This window comes from Nasonia vitripennis, chromosome 2 (genome assembly GCF_009193385.2).
Source record: "Nasonia vitripennis strain AsymCx chromosome 2, Nvit_psr_1.1, whole genome shotgun sequence".
Taxonomy (NCBI): domain Eukaryota; kingdom Metazoa; phylum Arthropoda; class Insecta; order Hymenoptera; family Pteromalidae; genus Nasonia; species Nasonia vitripennis.
In genome coordinates this window covers 31837142-31859287 of record NC_045758.1, presented here as the reverse complement: position 1 = coordinate 31859287, position 22146 = coordinate 31837142, and the positions used below count along the sequence as shown (strand labels likewise).

Genomic DNA, 22146 nt, shown 5'->3' with positions numbered 1-22146 from the left:
CTCATCGAGCATTAATACACTAAAAAATCTTTCTAAAGATCTTTTGTTAACTATAAGTGGCTTTTTAGGCCATTCCCTGCGCTGGCGGGGCATTTCAGTAGCTCCAACGTAGAGGCAAAACCGCTATGTTACATCTACTTATATAAACTGGATGTCCTATCACATAGATAAAAATGACACTATTCATAACCAAGCAACGCTAAAAAGATACTTCTACTTTTAATTACTTAATAAGTTGACGTCGAATTTCATTAGACAATGTCTTTTACTGTACTGATATGATTTTTTAGAAATTACGCTTTCTCGTATGCATATTTGTATTCTTTCACATGACAGACAAAGAGCTATACTTTCTTTTATTCGTGGGGGGCTATCAAACTGTAAATTCACACTTCACTAGAAATCTAATTAACATTACAAGAAATAATAGGTATACATCAACATATACTTTGTATGAACAACCGGATAGTTTGTCACCGCTGTTGTCATAGATTATAAAAGTTTTTGTCTTTTAAACTACGCGTTATTTAGCATGCGTTAATACGAATATTTAACGAGCTTGAAGATCAGCACTATAAATATCATGCATCAGCTGTTTAAACCTAGTAATCCATATAAAAGCTACCTTTGCTGGGGTCAATTCGATGAATTGGAAGAAACGCTCAACAATGCAATATCTTGGATTAAGCCTTACCATTGCGCTGATCACCTTTCAAGGTAATATAAGCAAATGCGCGTATGAACGACAACTTTTGCTCTATTATAACTTGATGATCTCCGCTCTAATTTAAATCAAAATTTATTAAATATTACCGGTAAATGTTTTGATTACGAAGGATTAAAATTTTTTTAAATATTTCAAGGTGGTTCAGCACGAAGAGCCCAGAGTAGAATTGTTAATGGAGCAGAAGCACTACCTGGCGAATTTCCGTACCAGGTAATAATATATTTTCATGAGCTCTAGCATTTTATAAGTTCTTTTACGGTTTTTAATAAAATATAAGTAATATACTCTTTTCAAACCACCATTCTATCTTTAGATATCTTTAAACGTTTATGGTACCCATGACTGCGGCGGATCTATTTTGAATAAAGACTATGTACTTACAGCAGCTCATTGTATAGGATCGTAAGTATAATATTTTTTAATTTCTACTAATTAATAAAGTTTATTTCTTACTGCAACTTTTTATTTTGGTTCTAAACGCTAAACATAGGAACGATACAAGTATTATGAAGATCATAGCGGGAACTACCAATTTATATAAGTTACCAGAGTCCGCTACAACCCATAACGTCTCGGAAATTCACGTTCATAAAGAGTACGATGGTGACGACGGCTGGAAAAATGACATAGCTATTTTGAAAGTAAGATTTCAATAAATACATTTCTCGTCGATTAAATGCCACAATTTATCATAATATCTTAAAATTGTCACACATAGGTCAAACCGCCTTTCAACTTTAACAAGTACATAGCACCAGCAAAACTTCCGATAAAAAATGCTGCAGTTAATCCAGGGGACGAAGCTGTCGTATCTGGTTTTGGAAGAATCAAGGTGAATAATTATTGGCAGAAATGGATAATCTATTTTCACTTTTACTATATATTATTTTTTTGTACATTTATAACTTGCTTACAGAAAGAGGGACCTTTATCACCAAAACTATTAAAAGCTCAAGTATTGATTGAGACCTTAGAATACTGTCAAAGAGAGATAATCGGTGACCCTGTAAGACCGACAAACGTTTGCATACGGAATGCCACGGCAGACACCGGCTTCTGCAACGTAAGAACTATAGATTATTTGACTAAATAAAAATAAAAATTTCTTCTTCACGAATAACAAACGATTTTTATTTCGTTTAGGGTGATTCTGGAGGCCCTCTAACCGTAGATGAAACAGTGGTAGGAATAGTGTCATTCAGTCCCAACTTAGGATGCGCTGGTTTCTTACGTAAGCCACAAGTGCTCACAAGAGTTTCTGCCTACATTGATTGGATTTACGAGCAAATGGCGAAGGGAGCCAAAATTAATCAATGATAAGCAGTACTGCACACTGTTAAAATTGCTAGCTTTAGACTTGTTGAACTTACACTATTTTAATAAAAAAACGACGATGCTCATTAAAAACCCCACGAAATCAAGTTACTGGCAAAAATTAATCAAGCAAGAGCCGTACTACCGAGAAGCTCGTCTCGCAACCTTCGACTTTTTGCGCAGACACTAAAATCCTAAGCCATATCCTCGCCGAGCATCGGCAGCAGCTGCATTAAAGCCGTGATTCGAAAGACCACTAACCCGAGAGAATCTCGGAATATACGCAAGCTCAGCGCGCAGGGTTGAAGAAACTCGCGTATAGCTGCGCGTAATCGTCGGTTAACGAGCGAGTTGCTGCAGAAGCCCCGCACACGCACACGCGTGCACGACATCCGATCGGCCACCGCGTAGAATCTCTCTCTCTCTCTCTCTCTCTCTCTCTCTCTCTCTCTCTCTCTCTCTCTCTCGCAGAATTTTACGGCGCGAATTATCAGCAGGGCCTCTCTTTCCCATGTTGCGCGCTTTTCCACGAGACGCCTTTGCACACGAGCAAATGGCTTACGCAACGCCGCGCGCATATAAGCTGCAACACATAGGCACGTATACGTACGCACGCATTACAAGGCCGACTACCTATTTTCCTCTGATATCTCGCGCACGAGCGGGTTTCTCGGACTTTTTCGCGCGCAGCTCGAAAGACGCACTTCGATGAGAGATACGCGCGGCTATGTATAATACGAGTATGGGCTGAAAAGAAAGAAGTCCGGCGATCGATCAGCGAAAAAAGCTGTAAATTTTCATGACAATTTGTCGAAGGAAGAGCTGCCAGCGGAACGTTCCCGAGCAATTAATCGAATCTATTAAGCAGAGCTGTGTCTATACACAGACACGAGAGAGAATAATCGACGCCAATAAACGTCTCTCGCTCGAGTGTGTGGGACGTGCAATTAGTAATCAATGACGATTACACGCTGCGCAAAGCCAGTAGTATCTAGCGAGGACTCTGTGAAAGCGCACAGATGCAGCACACGCCTGCACGACTATGCATGAGCAATAAGCCGCTATAGCATACTTGTGTTATAACCCAGTGCGTTCGTTTGGCCAAAATGGTAGCGTGATTCGTGCGCGCAATTCAAATTGACTATATTTGACGCCCGAGCTGAAGTTGTGTAAAAGAAAGGAATTGATCTTAGCAGGATTCTATTCGGTAATGGAAACAAACTGAATTGACAGTAAGCAAGACTTAGAAAGATGTCTTGCGTTTATTCGACTGTAGGTTACAAAAATATGATGTGGATCGGAACGCGTCTCGAACTGGTCTGCTAATGTTTCTCGTTCTGGAGCATTTCCCCTCGGTTTCCCCCTCCTCGATGGTGTTTTGAGGCCCTGGGGGAGGGTGCGCGCGGGTGGCTGGAGTGATGAAAAGATCCGTCGCAAAGCCGGTGGCGAACGCCCGCGTTGACCTGACTCTGCTGTGCTGCTGCCTTCTCCGCGCCGTTGGACGGCGTTGGGATTTCCCCAGACCGTTATTAGTCCTCGGCTTGGGCCTCTGTTTTATGGCTGCTTATGCTTTTTTCCGTTCCATGCTTTTACTGTTCCCGAGTTTTCGAGTCTCGACGTTTTTATAATCTGCGTTTGAAATCCGCGCGTCGCGCCTAGTGTGAGAGTCGCGAGTTATCCGCAGTTTTAACGGTGGCGTCCTATTCGGTATGTTACACTTGCAACACGCAGACCATATAGACAAACCGCACAAGGGGTCGAGAAAGTTATTATACGGCAGCGTCGCGGCGGCGGATCATCTTAATTGCATCACGCCGCGGCTTGATTTTCCACGATGCCGAAGTCGAGATTTTGAAAAAGCCCAAAGAGACTGAAGCTAATTGACCGAAGACACATGCACGTACATACGTAGAGAGTTGTTGGGAAACTCCTCGTGTGTGTTTATATCGACTCGGGCATTTAAATTGGAAATGCGCCAGCTGCGAACGACTCGCGATTGTTCGGCCTTATGCCGCAACAGCCGATTACGTACCTGGGCTGTATATTATTAAATCAACAATAACAACGACCACGACGACGACGAAATCCCGTTTGCGTTGCATTATAGAAAGTCGCCTATTCCTTCTGGTGATTTACAACTCCCAGAGCCGCGAAAAAATAACCAAACGAGCCATTACGAGGCGAGCTTTTAAATATGAATCCGCATAGATAAGGTGAAATTTCAGTATATCACTTCCGCAAAGTTCTCGCGCGCGAATCTAAGCCAAGCCGCGCCGAAGGCGACGCTCAACACGTGTCCTCTCTCGCTCTCAAGAGCTGCAAGCACGCAAAGCCGAAGCCCCGTTAGAGCCCGCCACACCAGGGAGCAGAGCGGCGCATCAACGAGCGCTTACGTATACTGTTAAGCGGATAGTCCAGTGCTGCACGTCAGGTCCGCGGCGCAAAAAGTACCAATTGATTGCATCCCTCTCTCTGCGTGTGTGTGTGTGTGTGTGTGTCGCTCGAGAGAAGTGGGAGTGCCGTGTCTTCTCTCCTCGCGTTTCTATTATACAGGCGCGCGCGCGCGAGAGACGGACGCTGCGCTGAAAAAGTTAATTACCGCGCGCGCGTTTCTCGCGCTGCGCAGGACTGACTCGCAGCTCTCTGCGAGTGCGGCCATAGTCTAATACTGTTTATGATGGAGTGTTGCTCGAGCAGGTTTTTGTTCGAGAGCCGGTGATTTATTGCTTCGGGATGCGGGGATTTGGGATTGAGATTACGCTGGGAAAGGAGGAAGCGAAAAGGGGTTTGGCCGACTGGTACGTGTCGGTTGGGTAATTTCTGGAAAATGATATCTGTGCTGTAGACGCGAGCGACTAACGAGCTGCGATGAGTCGATGGGTAATGGTAATTACACATTGTAATCAATCTTCTCGTACGGATGTTCACAAAATTCTTCGGTTTCGACGGTGCAAAAATTTCTCCAGACACGAGCACAGGTGCCTTGCGAAGTATTTACTTCGCGTCTCTGGCTATATAGCTTGAGGTCGGCCAGGGCATATAACAAACTTGAAGTTTATGCGCAAGGTCGATTCTCACCTCGAGGGGTCCTCTCTCTCTCTCTCTCTCTCTCGGCTTGCTCCAAATGGGTATCGTTCCCTCCGCATCGTAAAGCTCTCGGGGCGCAATCAGGAACCTCTTGCTACTACCGGCCGCGCGCGCGGCATCACTCGCGTATTTCAAACGTTCTTTCTCTTGAGAGAAAACTGCCGTCATCCTTTAACAGCTTTAACGTCAAGTTGTCCTTGAGACTTTTAACAATTATTCCGCACGTACATAGCTGCAAACTTGGTACAAATCATCTTTATTTACAGCGCGTTTGATCGTTTGTCTTTGTTCCCGAACAAAGACGAGTGAATGAATTTTGATACTACTAAAAAAGGGAGCAAAGAAAATAGCTAAGCCTTCCCAGAATTTGCGCAATTCGGAGCAGTGTATATCAGCGACGCTCATGGTCCTGAGCTTTCCTCTTCGCTCTCGTACGATCGGCCGGCGTGCAGCAAGCAGAGCCGCGCTTGCGCGCAGTGCATAGCCTTGAACGTTTGGGTCGTCGAACTACCAGAACGACGGACCGAGAGCAGTGCCGAGAGCGGCTATGCAGTTCGTCCTCGACCGCCGCCTTTAACGACCTCGTGCCACCTCTCCGTGCACTTTCGCGTCGCAGCCGCCGCCGTTGACTGCAGTGTATACTGCCGCGCTGCTGCTGCTGCTGCTGCTGCAGACGGCGAGAGAAGCGGCGGTTATCACTTCTTTATACTCGCTCGGCTCGAAAAAGTCGGAGAGTGCATGATATTTTTTCGCTTTTGAAGGAGCGCTTGGAGCTTTGACGCCGAAATGTAACAGTACAATGCACGCGGCGTCTGCTTATAATTAGCGAAAATCAGGGCGAACGCGAGAAATCGAATTCCACCGGCTACAAGGCACATACACACGGAGCGAGAGCCGCCGGGAGCGCAGCTCGTCGGACCGTGAAAATTCCGGGTCTGGTGCGCGCGGGACACCAGTGGCATACTAATGCCTCGCGTGCGCGGATTTATTAAGCCGTCGTGTCCGTCCGAGATGCCGTTCTGAATTTATGCCGTTTTGCGCGGCTAAATACGTCGCGGCAAACCCACGATAATCGCTCTCTCTCTCTCTCTCTCTCTCTCTCTCTCTCTCTCTCTCTCTCTCTCTCTCTCTCTCTCTCTCTCTCTCTCCCTACAACATTGTCTCTTGGGCGTAGCTACTATACCACTACCGGAGCACATATGCTTTACGGCCCTTGGAAAGAGCGCTGGAGATAAGGAGCCGCGCAAGTGAGAACGGCGAAAAATGAGAGAGCCCGACGAATGAGAGATACGTGGGTATGTGTGCGCAGCGCAGCCCTATAGCGCGATTTATATCTGCGACAAATGTCGTTTACTTATCGCTTTTACGGCCTGTGTTTTATTAATGTACTTATTCTCCTTTTTTTCTCTCTTTCTCCTCGCGCGCGCTCGCCTATTTATAGTCCCGGCTTTTTGCGCGCCGGCTCTCGGCTTGTCGATAGTAAATGCCGAGATATTTATTTCAGCTGTTCGAATGACATTCCAGGGGATATACCGAGAGAGTTTCATACCGTTGGCTTGACTAATTGTGACGCTCGTATGAATTTCGCCGCGATCGCAGTCGAAAGAAAGACTCGCGTAAACGATAACGTCACGAGCTCTCTCGTTAATCACTCCGTACTTATACATCCGATCCATCGCTCTGTAGGCTTTCCTTTTTCAATACTTTCAATTTCTCCGCGGGTAGGTATATACACCTATAAAGGCGCAGCGGAGAGCAGCACTCGTCGTAATGGAGCATTTATAATGACCGGTTTTGCATCGTGTATTCCGGTAGTGCACCGTGCACTGCTGCAGCGCGGTATATAGGAGACAGGCTCACCGATATAATTCCCCGCCGACAACGACTACCGGCTGCAGTAGTGATGGCTATAACGGAAAAATGAGGGATATATGTGCAAAATGCGCATGCGCAATAGGAGAGCTCGAGAAGAAAGAAGAAGGAATGCTCGCCGTATATATACTGCACTCGTGGCCATTTGCCGCTTGGGAGAGAAATCTTCATAAATCAATGAAGGATATATCGGACCGAGCAGTGCAACACACACACACATACTAACACACACGCGAAGCGGCTGATGCAGCCTTATGTCATTTGTTGCGCGCTCTGGGTCCTTGCTCGACTGCATACCACGGCGAAAGTGAGAGTTTCACATTCGGCTCCTTATGTGCATGTGTGTGTGTGTAGGCGACCCTCGACGCGAGAGAGAAGAGTTTTGCGCAACGGACGTATTTATATGCTCGCCGACCGATCCCCGTATAGGGCAAAAATCACGCGCAGAGAGAGACTCTTTGGAAAAATCGGTTTCGCAAAGCGAGATATTATTGCGCCCGATTCCGATATGCACTTCCCATGGCTTTGAACGTGAGGCGCGAGAAGCGATTTATGTAAGCGGAGAAAATTTTCAAAGCTGTGAGTATTAAAAATCATCGACGGGGAATATATGCATAATGTACATTGGTTCTGTGCGCGAGCTCGTTGTGATGCGCCGACTAGTGCGGGAGAGGAAAATTTCACCGTGACGGTGTCAAAAATGTAATCCCTACGTCGGACAATTAAAGTCAACCGTGTGTGTGCTCGAGAAACTCTCTCGCTGAGAGATTTAAAGTGAATTAGAGCAAACTTTCACTTTATTTGACTTCATTTTCCCAGTCGAATTGCGGCAAACTTTGACTCGCATAATCCGAGGCGAGATAAGGATCTGCCTCGCTGTTTCCGAGAGCGGTTTCACTTTAATTTAATATAGCACATACAGAGCGAATTACGGCTCATTAGGCGCGACGTAGGGGAACGCGTCGACTTCCTGCGCCCCGAAAAATCCGCGAATCTACAATCGAACTCGATGCACACACGACGAATTAATTTCGCGCCAGTTTCACCATATAGCTGACAGTTTTGCAAGACCCATCACCGGGCACCACAACTCATTAATCTCAAAATTCCCCTCGACCTACAGCAGCTCTAAACTCCGCCGCGAAGCTGTATACACGGCATAATAATGCTCGCGCGAGCATAACTACGCAAACGAGCAAAAAACACGTCGTCATTACGAAAGTGCGTTTGCTTTTTCGTTACAAGGCTCTGCGTGGGGGTTCCAGCAAGAGAGAGTAAGTATAAAGAGCGAAATTTTCGAGCAGATCGCGCGGCTAATTGCAGAAGCGGAGCGTCTAATTGTCGCGCTCGCTTTTGTTACGTATTATACCCTCGCACACACACACGCCGCGATTCCCACATACACACATCCGATATCCATCTGGCCGGGAGCGTGTATTTTGTTATCGAACGCAAACGCGCGCGTACACGGCTCTATTGTTGGCATAACTCCGTGGGACTGCCGGTATGACGAAACTCGTATACATATAACGAGAGAGCTGCGACTCCGAAGACACTTGCGCGTCTGATCCGGCTGATTATATTTCGCGCGCGAGTTTTTCCGCGTTAGCGCGTTTCTCGATCGTCGGCGCTTCTCGACCATATTATATACGCATAGGTATAACGTACACACACGCGAGTGATGCAAAGCGAATTAGCGAGTACAGTGTGGAAATAGCCGCGCCGAAAAAACAATGGCCGATAAAAGTGATTGACGATCGCGGGAGAGCTATAGGTATGACCGCGAGTCGTTTCTCGCCGCGGCGATTATTTACGAGCTTCCATTCCGAAGAATCGTTCAGCGTATAAGTGATATGCACACGCGATGCGTTATACATTTCGAGGGAGCTAAGAAATCATCGCGTTCGCGGAAACGAGCTCGAGCTAAAAGAGAAAAAGAGCCGACGGTGCGTGTAACGAGCAGCATCAGGTGCAACACACACACACACACACACACACACACAGACAGCGAGTCGGAGAGACGTACGTCCTTGCCTAATTGCCTCTGATTATAAAGCGCCAGCTGCTGCTGGGAATGTAGCTTACGTCACATCTCGCGCGCAGCAGCCTCGCACGTCCTCGATTTCTCGGATTGCGCGATCAGCCCTCGATTACCCTGCGCTGCATAATACGCGTTATACACACGTACAAGTATATGGTAGTATATATAGCACATACACGTGGCGTCGACCTCTTCTCGCCCGCGCGCGCGACAGTGACATAGCGCCGGGAATGCGAGTAGAGCGTCGTACGGTACATCCGTATCCTCCGGGGCTCAAACTGATTTACGGGCTTTTTAATAGAAAATAGAGAAGAGGCGGTGTACGCGCGCGCGTATACAGCGGGAGATAAGAGACGCGTGCGACAATGACATACTGGCAGCTGTGCGGCCAAGCTATATAGCTGTACATATACGCAAGTGCGCGAAAGGAGAGGCTGAATATCTGGTGTGGATGCAGCGCGATGCGCTTATAGGAGAGGCTTTAGAACGTTTCGACGCCGAACATCATGAATATAATAAAATATTTCATAATTCCCGCAGACGCGCTTTATTACCACCGCGTCCATGATGATACAACTCGCGGATACAGCCTCCTTATACTGTAAACTTCATTTCGAGTCGTGTATTATCTGCGGGAATTTTATTTTCTGACCTTTTTTTTAGAAAAAAAAGATGATTAATTTTTATTACACGCGCCGTAAAACGTTCAGCCATTCCCATAAGAGCGCATAGTCGGAGCGATAAGCGATAGTGGCTGCTTTTCTACACGCTATAATATGCTACGTCCGAGCCAACAGTCGACCGAGTTTTCATTTCGCTGCACAAATCTGCACGCGCGACTTATTGCTATGCGAACGAGCGCTTGGGAAAGTGTGTGATAAACGAAAACAGTATACACATATCGCTCGAAAAAACTGGGCCGCGACTATCGCCGGCGACCTTACGCGAGCTCGAGGAGAATGACAATCGTCGTATATAGGAGCTGAGACTTCCGCGTGTGTGTGTATATATACACATAAGAATTTGGATGCGTCTCGCGTTGAGCCCACTTTCTCCTGTTTTGCGCCGAGTTCGCCAAAGTATTATACGAAGACGAGCCAGTTTTTATATATGTAGATGAAAGCGAGCGCGAATGTTTTATTATTTTCAGCGAGGCTATCTCGTAAAAATATTGTTAAAATTTTACGACGAGCAGAAGTTACACAGCGTCGTGACATCATTACCGAGTCGTAGATCTGGAATCTCTGATTGGATGCCTGTATACGTATATACAAGCTACTCATCCCTCTCGATATCGAGAGCTTAATGATCGAGAAGGGTATACAGCCAGCTCTCCTCTCCCCTCCCCCCTCTCGTTACCCTCGTACTCTGCAGTGCAAAACGAAATAAAATTACGACCTTGAGCATAAACTTGCAGGCCGTGCTCGCGAGAGCTCTCGCTCTCCGGCAAGAAAGCTCATTTTCGCGAGAGAAAATCGTTAAATTTTCAACGTCGTCGCATCATCGCTAGCTACCGCGATAAATTTAAACAGCGGAAATTGGCCCCGACGAGAGCGAGTTCCTCGATGATTTTTTTCAGCTAATGAGAACGAAATTACAACTCGCTCCGCCGAGGAATGAGAGGCATCAGCGGCTTATTTATGCGTCTTAAAATTCAAAAAGTACATAATTTGCGCGCGTTAACTGTCCCCCCCCCCCTCTCTCTCTCTCTCTCTCTCTCTCTCTCTCTCTCTCTCTCTCGTGAAAACTCGCGATGAAATTTTCAACAATAGTCGCGATTGCGAAGAGAGTTCTGTATCGATGTAAAAAAAGAAAAGAACGATACTCGAGGCAATATTAAGAACGTGTCTATTTTTTTAAATCGGGTTTTCAAATCAATTCAGATAGTTATTTGAAGACTACGGTATCGAGCATAGCACCCAAATATTGAACGATATTAGATGACATGAGAGTATCGACTTTCTGTTCCAAATGTCGTTTCGGATCTTGACTACCAATGTGTCTAATTGCCAAATGTTCTGGAGTTAACATTTCCTCGTCCTCGAGAGACTGAAATTAATTGGAAAATTTTGTTAGATGTTCGTTAAAATATCTAGCGCGAAAGTAAGACAGTTACCTTCTTATAATTTTTCATTAATTCAAGCATTTCTTGAACTGTATCATCATTGATTTTACTTTGCTCTGAATACTTTGTAAGTGTCAAGCCATCCATCCATGTCTTTTTGTGCAAGTTTAGCAACATTTTCTGCTCGAGTTCGTTTTTGCGATAAGTAATGCAAATGCTGTAGTAATGCAGGTTCAATCCATGAACCACTGCCTTTTTGCATGCCTTTTGAAGGTGACCCAAGTTGGAAGTTACCTGTCTTGACTCCTGTCTCATAAGCTAAAAAAATGTACTTTATAGCACAGTGTGGCTAAAATCCGCTATTAAGTCACGAATAGGCGAGACTTGCGGACTTTAGCAGTCTGCGCTATAAAATTTTATACGATACTCTTGACTTAAATGGTTCACACGTATCGTAATGTACCATTTTTACATCTCAAAAATAATCTCGATTATTCACCAGCAAGTAAATCCAAACAAGTACTTACTATGATATCTGGATTAATTAACCTAAATGCATCGATAACTACTTTGCCCTTAACCGACTGAATGGGGTCAATTACAACGGCTATTGCTCTTTTGCTGAGAGCTTCAAACGACTGCTGCGTGCTGATATCAATATTAGACAGCCAGCATCCGAATCCAGGATGGGAGTGGTACCAGCCAACTACCATTTCTGGTCTGCCAGTTTGTTTCAGCATTTGCAACATTTCTGCTTGGAACACTGGATCCACTGCTTCCACACTTACACCCTAACGCAGACCACAAATAAATATTGATTAGTCTAGATGAAAAACTCTGGTAAAGAGTTTACAAAAAGTAAGATAAACACCAAAACTCACGGTTCCAGTCTGCGGCATCGCAAAAACATCGACAACTCGAACTGTGTAGTCATCAATAAATTCACCAAGCAGAAGACCCATGACTTCCAGAGGTACTCCAGCTCGGCCGTGTTTCAGCATTTTCATCAATGCCAAGGAAGAAATGTACACCTGTGTGATGGAATGTATGTGTGATTTGCTACTGATCAACTGACACCTCGATTATTTAGCTGTTTTACCTGTTCAGCAGTGTCAGCAATTGGTACATCTATAACAGTCTCCTCATCTGATTCTTCCAATGGACCCCCCGTGCTCAAAATTATTCTTTCGAGAATTCTGTCCATATTTGTTGGTTTAGTTGACAGCTTACCAGAAATAAACTATCAGAAGCTTCGAATAACCTCCTAATTCTTGTGTATATTATTACTCGACACGACACTTCTAGATACTTGAAACACTACCTTACTGTCCGGCCTGGACACTCAGACTGGTGGCTTGATATTCATTTTGTTTTTGAGCCGATCTTTGGCTTCGTCCAGCTAGAAGATCGTTGGTGTTGTCAGTTCAATGAGGATCAGCTACTAACCTGTTGTCGCGATCGATGCGAGGACAACACCGATGATCTCTCCCCTCTTCCCACACCGTAACCCGTGTTTACTACAAAAATGACTTTGGCGAGCTCTCTGGTCTCCGGCTATAGCTAAGACACCTGCATGTAATCTACCTTGCTTCACTGCATTATATGCATATATATATATATACATACACTCACTCCATGCGCTCTTTTATTTTTCCACATCCGAAAAGTTCTTTTCGTGTTGTTCTCGCGTCACTCGACAATTTGTACGCGACTCTAATAAGCAGTGAGACACGGTTAGTTTATTTTTCTTAACTTGATTCCTAGGCGAGATCACATAGGTTTCTATTACAAAATAGATTTGTTCGTGATCTTTAAGGAGCTTTCACATTTTTCCATGCGAAAAATATTTGTCAATTGTAGTTACTTATAACATAAATCAATAGATCTGTTCTAAGCATTAAAACTTATAATTTCTTTCAGATTTTATTATAATGTATGTAATATACACGTCAATTCTGGAACAGGTAAGGTACATGCAATAAAAATCGCACGATTTGTGACCAAAATCATTTTGTAAAGACAATTATGTTTGTAAATTTGATTTCAATGGATAATACAAAAATTAGATAGTTATTTAAAGACAATTGTATCAGTAATAGCTCTAATGCATTGAACAATGTTTGATACCATGAGCTTTTCGATATTCTCTTCCAAATGTCGTTTTGGATCTTGGTTACCAACATGCTTGATTGCTAGCTCTTCTTTAGTCAAGTTTTCCTCATCTTCAAGAGACTGAAATCAATTTAATGAAAAAATGGTTATAGTACCCAATGACAACTTTTTACATGATAAGAAAAAGTAAATCAATTGCCTTCTTATAAGCTTTAGTTGAGTCAAGCATTTCTTGGACTACATTTTCATTGAGTTTACAGTGCTCTGAATAATTCTCAAGAGTCAAGCCATCCATCCATGTCTTTTTGTGCAAGTTGAGTAACATTTTCTGCTCAAGTTCGTTTTTGCGATAATTAATGTTGATGCTATAATAAAGTCGATTCAGGCCATGACAAAGAGATTGCATGCATGGCTCTTGAAGGTGACCCAAGTTGGAGGTTACTTGCCTGGGCTCTTGTCTAAGAAGCTGTTAAAATTACAAGTTGTCTCACATCTCGAAATACAAATGTCGATTATTTAACAAGGTTTAAATCTGAAAAAGTACTCACTATCGTATTTGGATTAATTAACCGAAACGCATCGATGACGACTTTGCCCTTAACCGATTGAATGGGATCTATTACGACAGCTATTGCTCTACTGCTGAGAGCTTCGAATGACTGCTGTGTGTTGATATCAACTCGAGACAACCAGCATCCAAATCCAGGATGAGAGTGGTACCAGCCTACTACCATTTCTGGTCTGCCAGTTTGTTTCAACATATACAACATTTCTGCTTGGAACACTGGATCCACTGCTTCCACACTTACACCCTAATACAGACCACAAATAAATATAGTTAAAGGACATATAAAAAAAAGTTTAAGAAAAAGTAAACAAAACTTACAGTTCCAGACTGTGGCATGGCAAAGACATCATAAACTCGGATCGTGTAATCATCAACAAATTCACCAAGCATAAGACCCATGACTTCCATTGGTACACCAGCTCGGCCGTGTTTTAACATTTTCAACAATGCCAAGGAAGAAATGTATACCTGTGCGATGAGATATTCATTAAATAACAACTGAAGAAACGATTTAGCAGTAAACAGTATGTCGATTCAAACGTTATCCTACCTGTTCAGCTGTATCCACAGTAGGTGCAGCGATGGGTACAGAAGGAAGAGGAATACGTCCTGACCCTACAGACCGAAGTAGCATAGCCATGTTCGTTGGTTTAGCTTCCGAATAGCTTATTATCGCCCGATGCGTCACTCCAAGATACTTGCAAAACGACACTACCGTCTGGACACTCAGACTGGCGGCTCGAGATTGTTTCTGCTTTCAAGCTGATCTTCGGCCTCGTTCTGTCTGTTGACATCGCCAACACAGGCAACACCGACGATCTTCCCCTTCCCTTTCCCTTTGCGATTCACACACGCGAATTCGACCAGCTCTCTATAGTTCCCAACTCGCAAAGATACACCTAATAGCTACAGTCTCTACATTCGCTCGCTGCCTATATACACCACGCTCGCGTTTCCTGTTAACCGTAGTTGCACCGCGCACCGACAGACTATGTACGAGAGCTTCTTCTTCTCCCGTTGTTCCGTCTTTTTTTCCAGGCCCTCACGATGTAAGACGCTACCGGACAATTTGCTCGCTTCTCGCTCGCGCGCCGCGCGCCACCCGACGATTTATACGACTCCAATAAACAGTGGGATACTGTTACTTTCTTCCTCCTCCATGTGATCCTCGCGCGAGATACACACACACATACAGTATAGTTCGCTTGAATGGCTACTGTTTCGCCGGCGAGCATTACGTTATATAATAAATCGAGCGTAGTATGGGACCTCTCTCTGCATACGCGATACGTCGGATAACGAGGTATGCGAGGAGAGGAGAGTCGGAGGCGCATCGTTAGGTGTCTACCGGAGTACGCACTAACGATCGGGTTCGGAAGTCAAGATCGCACCGCCGCGCGCCGTATGGAATTAGCGCGAGCGCGAGCGACGAGAGCAGCTGGGAATTAGCTTAGATAAGGCCGAGCGAGAGGCGCCGCGGAGTGGAGAGAACGGTAAAACCGGGTTCTCGATGCGTCGCACATACGTGTAGAAGCCTCGTCAAAGTCCGAGCGCGCAGGGATGTGTGCGCTGCGGTGTGTATTTATTGCGCTAATGCGCTATACCGCGCGCTTATGAGAGGGACGATTTTTCTCCGATTGGGAAACGAGGCTGCGGTGTGGATTTAGCGAAAACGCAGTTGCTCTCGTAGAGTTTACGACCAGGAAGTTTACCTCACTCTGGAGGGAATTTCGTTTTTATATCCGCAGCAGCAGCGTGGGTACATTGGTGTTAATTACGCTTACGCAATAACCGACTCCTATAAAGACTTAAAAATCCGGCAAATTACTTTGTTTATTTTACAATATACCGCGAGAGAGAAGAAACGTCGAAAATTACGTAAAATCCAAATCGGACACGGTCTCTCTCTCTCTCTCTCTCTCTCTCTCTCTCTCTCTCTCTCGCGTATCGAAAACCGTGCAAATCCTCACCGCATCAGCATCGTTGAGCCCGTATAGAGAGCTAACATCTTTATTCGCGCAATCGCGCTTTCCTTCACTCGGCATTAGCATAAATCGGCGACCGATCCTCATCCTCGCCATCGGCCTCGCCGCGCGGAAAGCGTTCGCCGGCGGATTTTTTCGCACTTTCCAATGCAGATTGTCCTCACGGAACCGACAGTCGAATCGCTTGTGGCGCTGCGAGGGCATAGACCGCAGAGAGAGAGAGAGAGAGTGAAAACGCGATCGACTCCCACGATATCCCGTGTCAAACGGCGGAAAGGGAAAGAAAGGCGTACCGCGAGCTATTATCCACGATACGTCATATCGTCGCAGAGACGATCTCGGGAAATCGCGCGCGTCGATTACGTAAAAGCCGGGTGTCGTCTACAGCTGTGAACCCGAGAGAGGAGAAATTTGTTTTTGTTCGGCTGTGCGCTTATTGATTTTGATCGCGCGAATTAAGGAGAACAAGCTCGTAAATTCGAGGTAAATAAAAACAAATCGTTGTATAATGCGGACGATCGAATTCACGATCGCGCAAAAAAAGGAGGTATAAGAACGAAATGCACACACGTACATCGATTTTCAGAACAGCCGCAATAATAACGGCGAGAAATTGCGCAACGCGCTTGTTACGGCTAATTAAAGGCCGCGAATAACTTTCGTTACATTACAGCCGTCCGACCCTTTTTTTTTCAGCAGCGGCAGCGCAAAAAACGGTATTCGCGCATCTTTATAGGCTTGCGCTCGCTGGAAAGAAAACACTCGGCAGCAGCAGCGTCGGCTTATGGGAAATGTGAAAGCCGTGGCTCGCGTGGGTGTTGCCGATCTCACGAGCTCGTCTCTCTCCCACTGTTTTTTCTTCCTCTAAGACGACGACGACGCGATGCGGGAATCGCTTATATCCCGTATTACAGAACACGTTTTCACACTTACGCACGCGGGCAGCTCCTCGTATTTATGCTCGCGGCCGAGGTTTACTCGCTCGAGTCCTAAAACGCGCGCTAAGTGACGTGTTGCATCGAATTAACGAGAGTCGCGCCAGGCTTTTAATCGGTGCGGTTTAACGGATGTATAGTGCTAGGTTTCGTTAGCTCGGCTGGAGAGAAGAATTAGAAATCGATGGAAAATTCGAGAGTTCAAGCGTCGTATGAAAGAATCCAAAAAGAATGCGTCGGCTGTACCGTTATCTACCTCCGCGTATTTTCTCTCCGATCTGCACGCGAGGAAGCAAATATTTGACGATCACGATCCCCATGAGGAAGAGAAGACTTCTTCGTCCTGATGACCAATAAATTCGTACTTAGAATTCGCTGTCCCTTACATAACAAGCTGCGCGAGTGAGAGAACCGGTCAACTGAATTATGTAATGGCGTTTTAATGCGCGACGCCGAGGACCCCAGCGTGTACCGCTGTGTGTATGTTTTGACTAGCAGTAGGTATAATCTAGTCGTCCTTGAACGATACTCCGTACACACAATGTCGACGTTGCGGGGATTAGGTACGATTTTAAAAATATTCTTCGTGATCCACATCGGCGGCGTCTGTGGTGGAATTCAAAGGATTCGGACTTTTTTCATTATGGTATGCTAATCCACTACTGCGCAGCCGAATTGTATACCTGAGACGAGAGTCTATTAATCACGTATTAACACAGACGTTTTCTGAAGTTTGCATGCGAATCGCGCGTAGTCGGGACTAATTACACGCAGATATATCTTAGTTTATTCCACTAAGGCTTGATCGATCGTCGCCTCATGAATAAGGCATCGATTGGGTGTAAAAATGTAATAACTCGAAAGACTCTCGACGCGTTTTCCATCGTGCGGCAAAAACAAAAGTTAACGATACACCCTCCCCGCAGTTCCGTAAAATTCCATTACCTCGGATTTCGCAACGAGACTCGCTTATAGTCTATACTAATACCCGACACTCGGCCGCACTGCATCGGAACGAGCTCTCCAAGTTCGCACTCCAATATCCACCGGCTATACAATCAGCGGCGATCATTTCCTTCTCCAATAATTACAAAGACACTCGTGCCTACTGCCTCTCTTTCGAGCTGCGCGCGCGAGCACGGGAAAAAAATTTACAACCCGACAAAATAGCCGCTAATCCCATGCCTATAAGTATAAGCCGTGCGCGAAATTCCCTCTGCGCATTATGCGTGAAAAAACACATACTTTCTCCCTCCGTTTTCCAACGACACTATATACTCGGAGACCACTATAGGTATTATAAATAAATTCTCACGTGTATAAGCACTGCAGTGTGTGTACACACACGCGGACGTTAGCGTGTGTAAACGGTGCGAATTATTTATCACCCAGGAAGCGCCGGGGGCCTGATTAATGAAGGTCAGGTCAACTGCGCCGCTACATAGGAGTGACCGTTCAACGAGGTCTCTAGCGGAAAGTACTGCTATAACACGCCGAACCCGCTAAATCGATTCGGTATACGAGCCGTACTAGCTGCTCTTTGTCCCTCTCGCTGCATCGGAAGCCCATCCGAATGTTTCGAGAGCGATTAAAAAAGCTCGAGAGATGAGTCGATACATCGGGACGTATCAATTTAGCCGTGGATGAGAAAAATCCGCGCCGGAAAAGGGGTAAAAAAGGAGCAAAGTACGCCCATCCGCTGAAAAGCGCAGCAGCAACGCGTCCCTTTGATCGGCCGCTTAATGTACCTATGCGCGTATAGCAATAAGACGCTGACGTAACTCCTCGACTCTCGCGCAATCTCGGCGACCGATCGCTCGCTCGCGCGGACTCGCTTAACTCTCTTTTCGCTGTCACGAGCGAGGATCTCTCTCGTATACGAGCAGCCTGCAAAGGAGAACTGCTCCTCCCGTGTCCCGTTACGTCTCCGTTTCGCCCTCTCTCGTTGCGGCGATTTATACGTGCGCAGCTTCGCGCGTGTGCAACGAAAATCCTTCGAAAAATCTTCAGGTGCATACGCTTTTTCTCTCCCTGCGCGATCGGAGAGTCTTGTTTGGAAGAGCGCTTCGCCTTGATCCTTTTTTTCGCGCTGAGCAGAGCCGCTTTTGGCGAAGGCATTTCTCTTTCGCGACGCGCGCGTGTGCAGTGTCTCGAGGCACTTTTTCTCCAAGAGAGAACCTGTCGTCGCGAGAGAGCTCGATCTGTCAGAACTGCACGCCAATTACCGCGTGGCTGGCGTTTTTAAAACTCGACGGTCACTTCTATTTTTGTATGTACTCTCGCCGACGGGAGAGTCCGGCTCTATTAGTGGATCGATTTAATTGATCGTATGTATGTGTATCTGTGATAGCAGTTCATTGTCGCCGAGTGGATAGTTTTAAACGATACGATTTCCCTCTCTCCGCGCACTTCTGCCGCTTTTGTTCTTTCCCCTCCGTGGGACTAACTGCGATGACCACCAGGGCACAGCTAACGATTGACAATCATTTCATTTGTCGTGTAGTCTTACCGAAAGAAACATGCCTCGCTTCTCAGCTGCTCTCGTCGCTCTGGCGATTCTGTCGACCGGCAGTATGGTGAGTTTCATTTATTTAAAACGAATATAAAGTATGACTCGTCTAAAAAAAAAAAATGAAATGAGAATTGAAAAAAAAACGATTGTTCTTTTCAGTCGGCCGCTGAAAGAGTCAAGGTCGACGTGTACTACGAGCAGTTATGTCCCTACAGCGTTATGTTCGTTACTCAGCAATTGGTTCCTGCTTACGAGTACTTGAAAGACTACGTGACGGTGAATTTCGTGCCATTCGGCAAGGCTTCGGTAAGAACCATCGCTGCAATTTCGTGTACTACACGATCCTGCCGGCTTGTTGAAATTAATTGTTTCGTGCAACACTCGATTTCAACAGTACGTGAAGGGCTTCCCGGTGAGATTCACGTGTCAACATGGTCCAGCCGAGTGCCAGGGCAACAAGCGGCAGGCTTGCGCTCTCTTCGAGATTCAACAATCGGTCAGTCTTACGCACCGACAACGGGCAGCCGTGGATATCGTGGGATGCGTTATGGCGAACAGTCGTAAATCCTCGGCCGCTTTGGACGTAAGCTTTTTCTCTTGTACTACTTTTCACTTGTCGATACGATTGCATAATTTTTTTCCCAATTTTCAGTGCGCTAAGAGGATTGGTCTGACCGAGGCATCGATCGATAACATCGAACGCTGTAGCAACGGTATTACGGGTGACGAACTTTTGATCTCGTACGGAGAAGAGACGAAAGCTTTCGAGTCGCCTCTGCTGGGAGTCCCGTCCGTTGCTCTCAATGGCGTGAGTATAATATTCAGGCGATAGTTTACACTTATGTACATTATCAGAGCGATCGATTTTTGCACGAGATTGCGATATTCACGGAACGGAAACGATCGATCATTTGTTTTCAGGTCAAAAATAAAAAAGCCACCGAGGACTTTATCGGCGAAGTCTGCCACCTAATCGCCGATAAAAACAAACCGGCCGTCTGCAGGCAATCTTTGAGCGAACAAACAAGCAGATAAAGGAAACTGATTTTCGCACGGACTGTCGTTCGCCAATTTATGGATTTGCCGTTTGATATGTGTGCACCACTCGACGGGTAATGATGGTTGTGATATTGAACTTTGTAAATCGATTACTCATATGTGTTAAGATCGCGAAGATCTCAGTCGATCGATTCGATAAGCAGAGGAAATGAAAAAAGATTAAAGGAATATTATCAATCATGTGAATCGAAATCCCATTTTCCAAAAACACTGACAGCCCACTCTCTCGTTAATTAAATCCAGTAACCTCGAGTTAATAGTACACTCGCTGCACCGAAGCATCAACGGAGAGAAAGAGATCGAATCCTCCGTATACACACATAAGACGTAACGCAGCGTAAACTCATTCAATCGCTCGATTCTCGCGCTGCACCGCCGCCGTGCGGCTCGTCGGCGATACATCACAGCAGCAGTCATTACCTCTTAATTTTCCGATCACCGCGACTGCAGCGCACGTGCCAGTATCGAGAGACGATCATTCGGCCTATCTCTAACGAGGCCTCTTTCATCTTCTCCTTAACTGCTTCCCCCCTCCCCCCCCCCTCTCTCTCTCTCTCTGGTCGCTATTTCCGAGCTCGATTTATATTCGCACTGCGAGCGTCTCTCGGCTTTTTATTATCTAATCGCGTTGGAATCGATGCTACGCCGATTCTCCGCAGTTTCATACACGATTGTTATAACTATCAGGGAAAATATAGGTTACTGTTATCGTTGCTATTTTTTTTTTTTAATGATGAAAAACATCGCAGTCTATACAGCCGAGGCTAAATATGCTCAGCTCGAAAGCTGTTTCAACCGCGCAAGAGTGTGTATACAAGGAGAATCTGCGGCCCAAGACAAGAATGCAACCGTAATATTCCTCGCGGTGCATGACTGTTCGATGTATGGCTCAGGTGTATGCACAGACACACAGATATACACACGCTGGCGCTGCAGCTCCGCAGCTTGCAAAATCCATTTTACACTTTACAATTTGCAATTTCAAGGCACTTGCATTCCTGCAAGTTTATCTACCCATCTGCCTCGTAATGATCGCTGTTTATATCGTGCTTTTTCAGGAGAAAACTACTATATATACGCACACGCGCATGCGCGATTCATTATAACTACGTTTCTGCTTAAATTGGGGGAGAGAGAAACGCGACGACGATGCGCGGGGATAACTTTCTTGCGAAATGTTTCCGATTATACGCGGGAATTTATATTGATGAGGCAAACTTTGTTGTTATTAATCGAGTATTGACTCGCGGCGGGAAAAATATAAACTCGAGGGGAACCGCATTCACAGAGAAAATCAAGTTTGCCTTAATAGGGATCATTTTTTCCGCCGACGTCTGTCTGGCTCGGTAAAGACGAAACGATGCGAAAAATAAAGAGGCTTGATTTATCTCAATTGACTTCCCGAGAGCTGTGTGTATACGATAATAGTACACACGCAGTATTTATAACCGTAATCGCTCAATTAAGCGTGTAGGAGAAATATATTTCGTCTGAGAGCTGTAAACTCGGACTTTTACGCTAGGACTCGAAGCTTTTGAAAAATATCCATACACTTTGTTGCTCGAACTGTGGCAAAAAATTGCTCGTCTCGCCGTCGGTGGAGAACCCTTGAAACAAATTTATCTGCCCAACGCAACACTGTAAATCAGTGTTTTTACGAGCGACATACACGTTCGCAAAAAGAGACGATCGTAAAAGCGATATTTTTTACATCCTGTATATCAAGTATTTCATCCGTAATTTTTACTCGGTGAAAATCGAAGAGCCATCATTCGTACGGGATGGACGTGCCAGTATTAATCATGCGCATTCACGTTTGACACGATTTTCACAAAAACTTACGCAACGACTCTTTGCGTCATCCTGCAG

At 45.5% G+C, this 22146-nt stretch overlaps 4 protein-coding genes and 1 long non-coding RNA gene across 5 annotated transcripts in view; 2 read left to right on the top strand and 3 right to left on the bottom strand.

The window, feature by feature from the left end:
• LOC103315844 overlaps window positions 1-22146 on the bottom strand; it is a 373598-nt gene that overhangs the window by 315708 nt on the left and 35744 nt on the right. The window lies entirely within an intron of this gene.
• SPH125 (serine protease homolog 125) lies at window positions 644-2141 on the top strand. The gene is made up of 7 exons (NM_001172784.1): window positions 644-717; window positions 864-937; window positions 1041-1129; window positions 1218-1368; window positions 1446-1559; window positions 1644-1790; window positions 1871-2141. Exons 1-7 carry the CDS (start codon window positions 645-647, stop codon window positions 2042-2044), a joined length of 822 nt encoding a protein of 273 aa, NP_001166255.1. The 5' UTR covers window position 644; the 3' UTR covers window positions 2045-2141.
• Window positions 10866-12563, bottom strand: LOC100121000 (26S proteasome non-ATPase regulatory subunit 14-like). Its single transcript, XM_001604538.5, has 5 exons — window positions 12206-12563; window positions 11988-12137; window positions 11634-11897; window positions 11158-11424; window positions 10866-11090 (listed from the first exon to the last, which is right to left on the bottom strand). Exons 1-5 carry the CDS (start codon window positions 12308-12310, stop codon window positions 10929-10931), a joined length of 948 nt encoding a protein of 315 aa, XP_001604588.1. The 5' UTR covers window positions 12311-12563; the 3' UTR covers window positions 10866-10928.
• On the bottom strand, window positions 13004-14806 carry LOC100121022 (26S proteasome non-ATPase regulatory subunit 14-like). The gene is made up of 5 exons (XM_001604557.6): window positions 14337-14806; window positions 14105-14254; window positions 13767-14030; window positions 13418-13684; window positions 13004-13338 (listed from the first exon to the last, which is right to left on the bottom strand). Exons 1-5 carry the CDS (start codon window positions 14424-14426, stop codon window positions 13177-13179), a joined length of 933 nt encoding a protein of 310 aa, XP_001604607.1. The 5' UTR covers window positions 14427-14806; the 3' UTR covers window positions 13004-13176.
• LOC100121049 (GILT-like protein 1) lies at window positions 18921-20463 on the top strand. Its single transcript, XM_001606855.6, has 5 exons — window positions 18921-19282; window positions 19378-19524; window positions 19613-19801; window positions 19871-20026; window positions 20140-20463. The coding sequence occupies exons 1-5, from the start codon at window positions 19226-19228 to the stop codon at window positions 20251-20253; spliced, it is 663 nt and encodes a 220-aa protein (XP_001606905.1). The 5' UTR covers window positions 18921-19225; the 3' UTR covers window positions 20254-20463.

What these genes read in the sequence shown, in the direction of transcription:
- SPH125 (NM_001172784.1), top strand. Translation starts at nt 645, where the DNA reads ATGAATTGGAAGAAACGCTCAACAATGCAATATCTTGGATTAAGCCTT. An exon ending in TGCGCTGATCACCTTTCAAG is followed by an intron (nt 718 to 863) that starts GTAATATAAGCA and finishes AAATATTTCAAG; the next exon opens with GTGGTTCAGCACGAAGAGCC. An exon ending in CTGGTTTTGGAAGAATCAAG is followed by an intron (nt 1,560 to 1,643) that starts GTGAATAATTAT and finishes ACTTGCTTACAG; the next exon opens with AAAGAGGGACCTTTATCACC.
- LOC100121049 (XM_001606855.6), top strand. Translation starts at nt 19,226, where the DNA reads ATGCCTCGCTTCTCAGCTGCTCTCGTCGCTCTGGCGATTCTGTCGACC. An exon ending in TTCTGTCGACCGGCAGTATG is followed by an intron (nt 19,283 to 19,377) that starts GTGAGTTTCATT and finishes TGTTCTTTTCAG; the next exon opens with TCGGCCGCTGAAAGAGTCAA. An exon ending in TGCCATTCGGCAAGGCTTCG is followed by an intron (nt 19,525 to 19,612) that starts GTAAGAACCATC and finishes CGATTTCAACAG; the next exon opens with TACGTGAAGGGCTTCCCGGT.
- LOC100121000 (XM_001604538.5), bottom strand. Translation starts at nt 12,310, where the DNA reads ATGGACAGAATTCTCGAAAGAATAATTTTGAGCACGGGGGGTCCATTG. An exon ending in CGATGCCGCAGACTGGAACC is followed by an intron (nt 11,898 to 11,987) that starts GTGAGTTTTGGT and finishes GGTCTGCGTTAG; the next exon opens with GGTGTAAGTGTGGAAGCAGT. An exon ending in TAATGAAAAATTATAAGAAG is followed by an intron (nt 11,091 to 11,157) that starts GTAACTGTCTTA and finishes AATTAATTTCAG; the next exon opens with TCTCTCGAGGACGAGGAAAT.
- LOC100121022 (XM_001604557.6), bottom strand. Translation starts at nt 14,426, where the DNA reads ATGGCTATGCTACTTCGGTCTGTAGGGTCAGGACGTATTCCTCTTCCT. An exon ending in CTGTGGATACAGCTGAACAG is followed by an intron (nt 14,255 to 14,336) that starts GTAGGATAACGT and finishes CTCATCGCACAG; the next exon opens with GTATACATTTCTTCCTTGGC. An exon ending in TAATTAATCCAAATACGATA is followed by an intron (nt 13,685 to 13,766) that starts GTGAGTACTTTT and finishes TAATTTTAACAG; the next exon opens with CTTCTTAGACAAGAGCCCAG.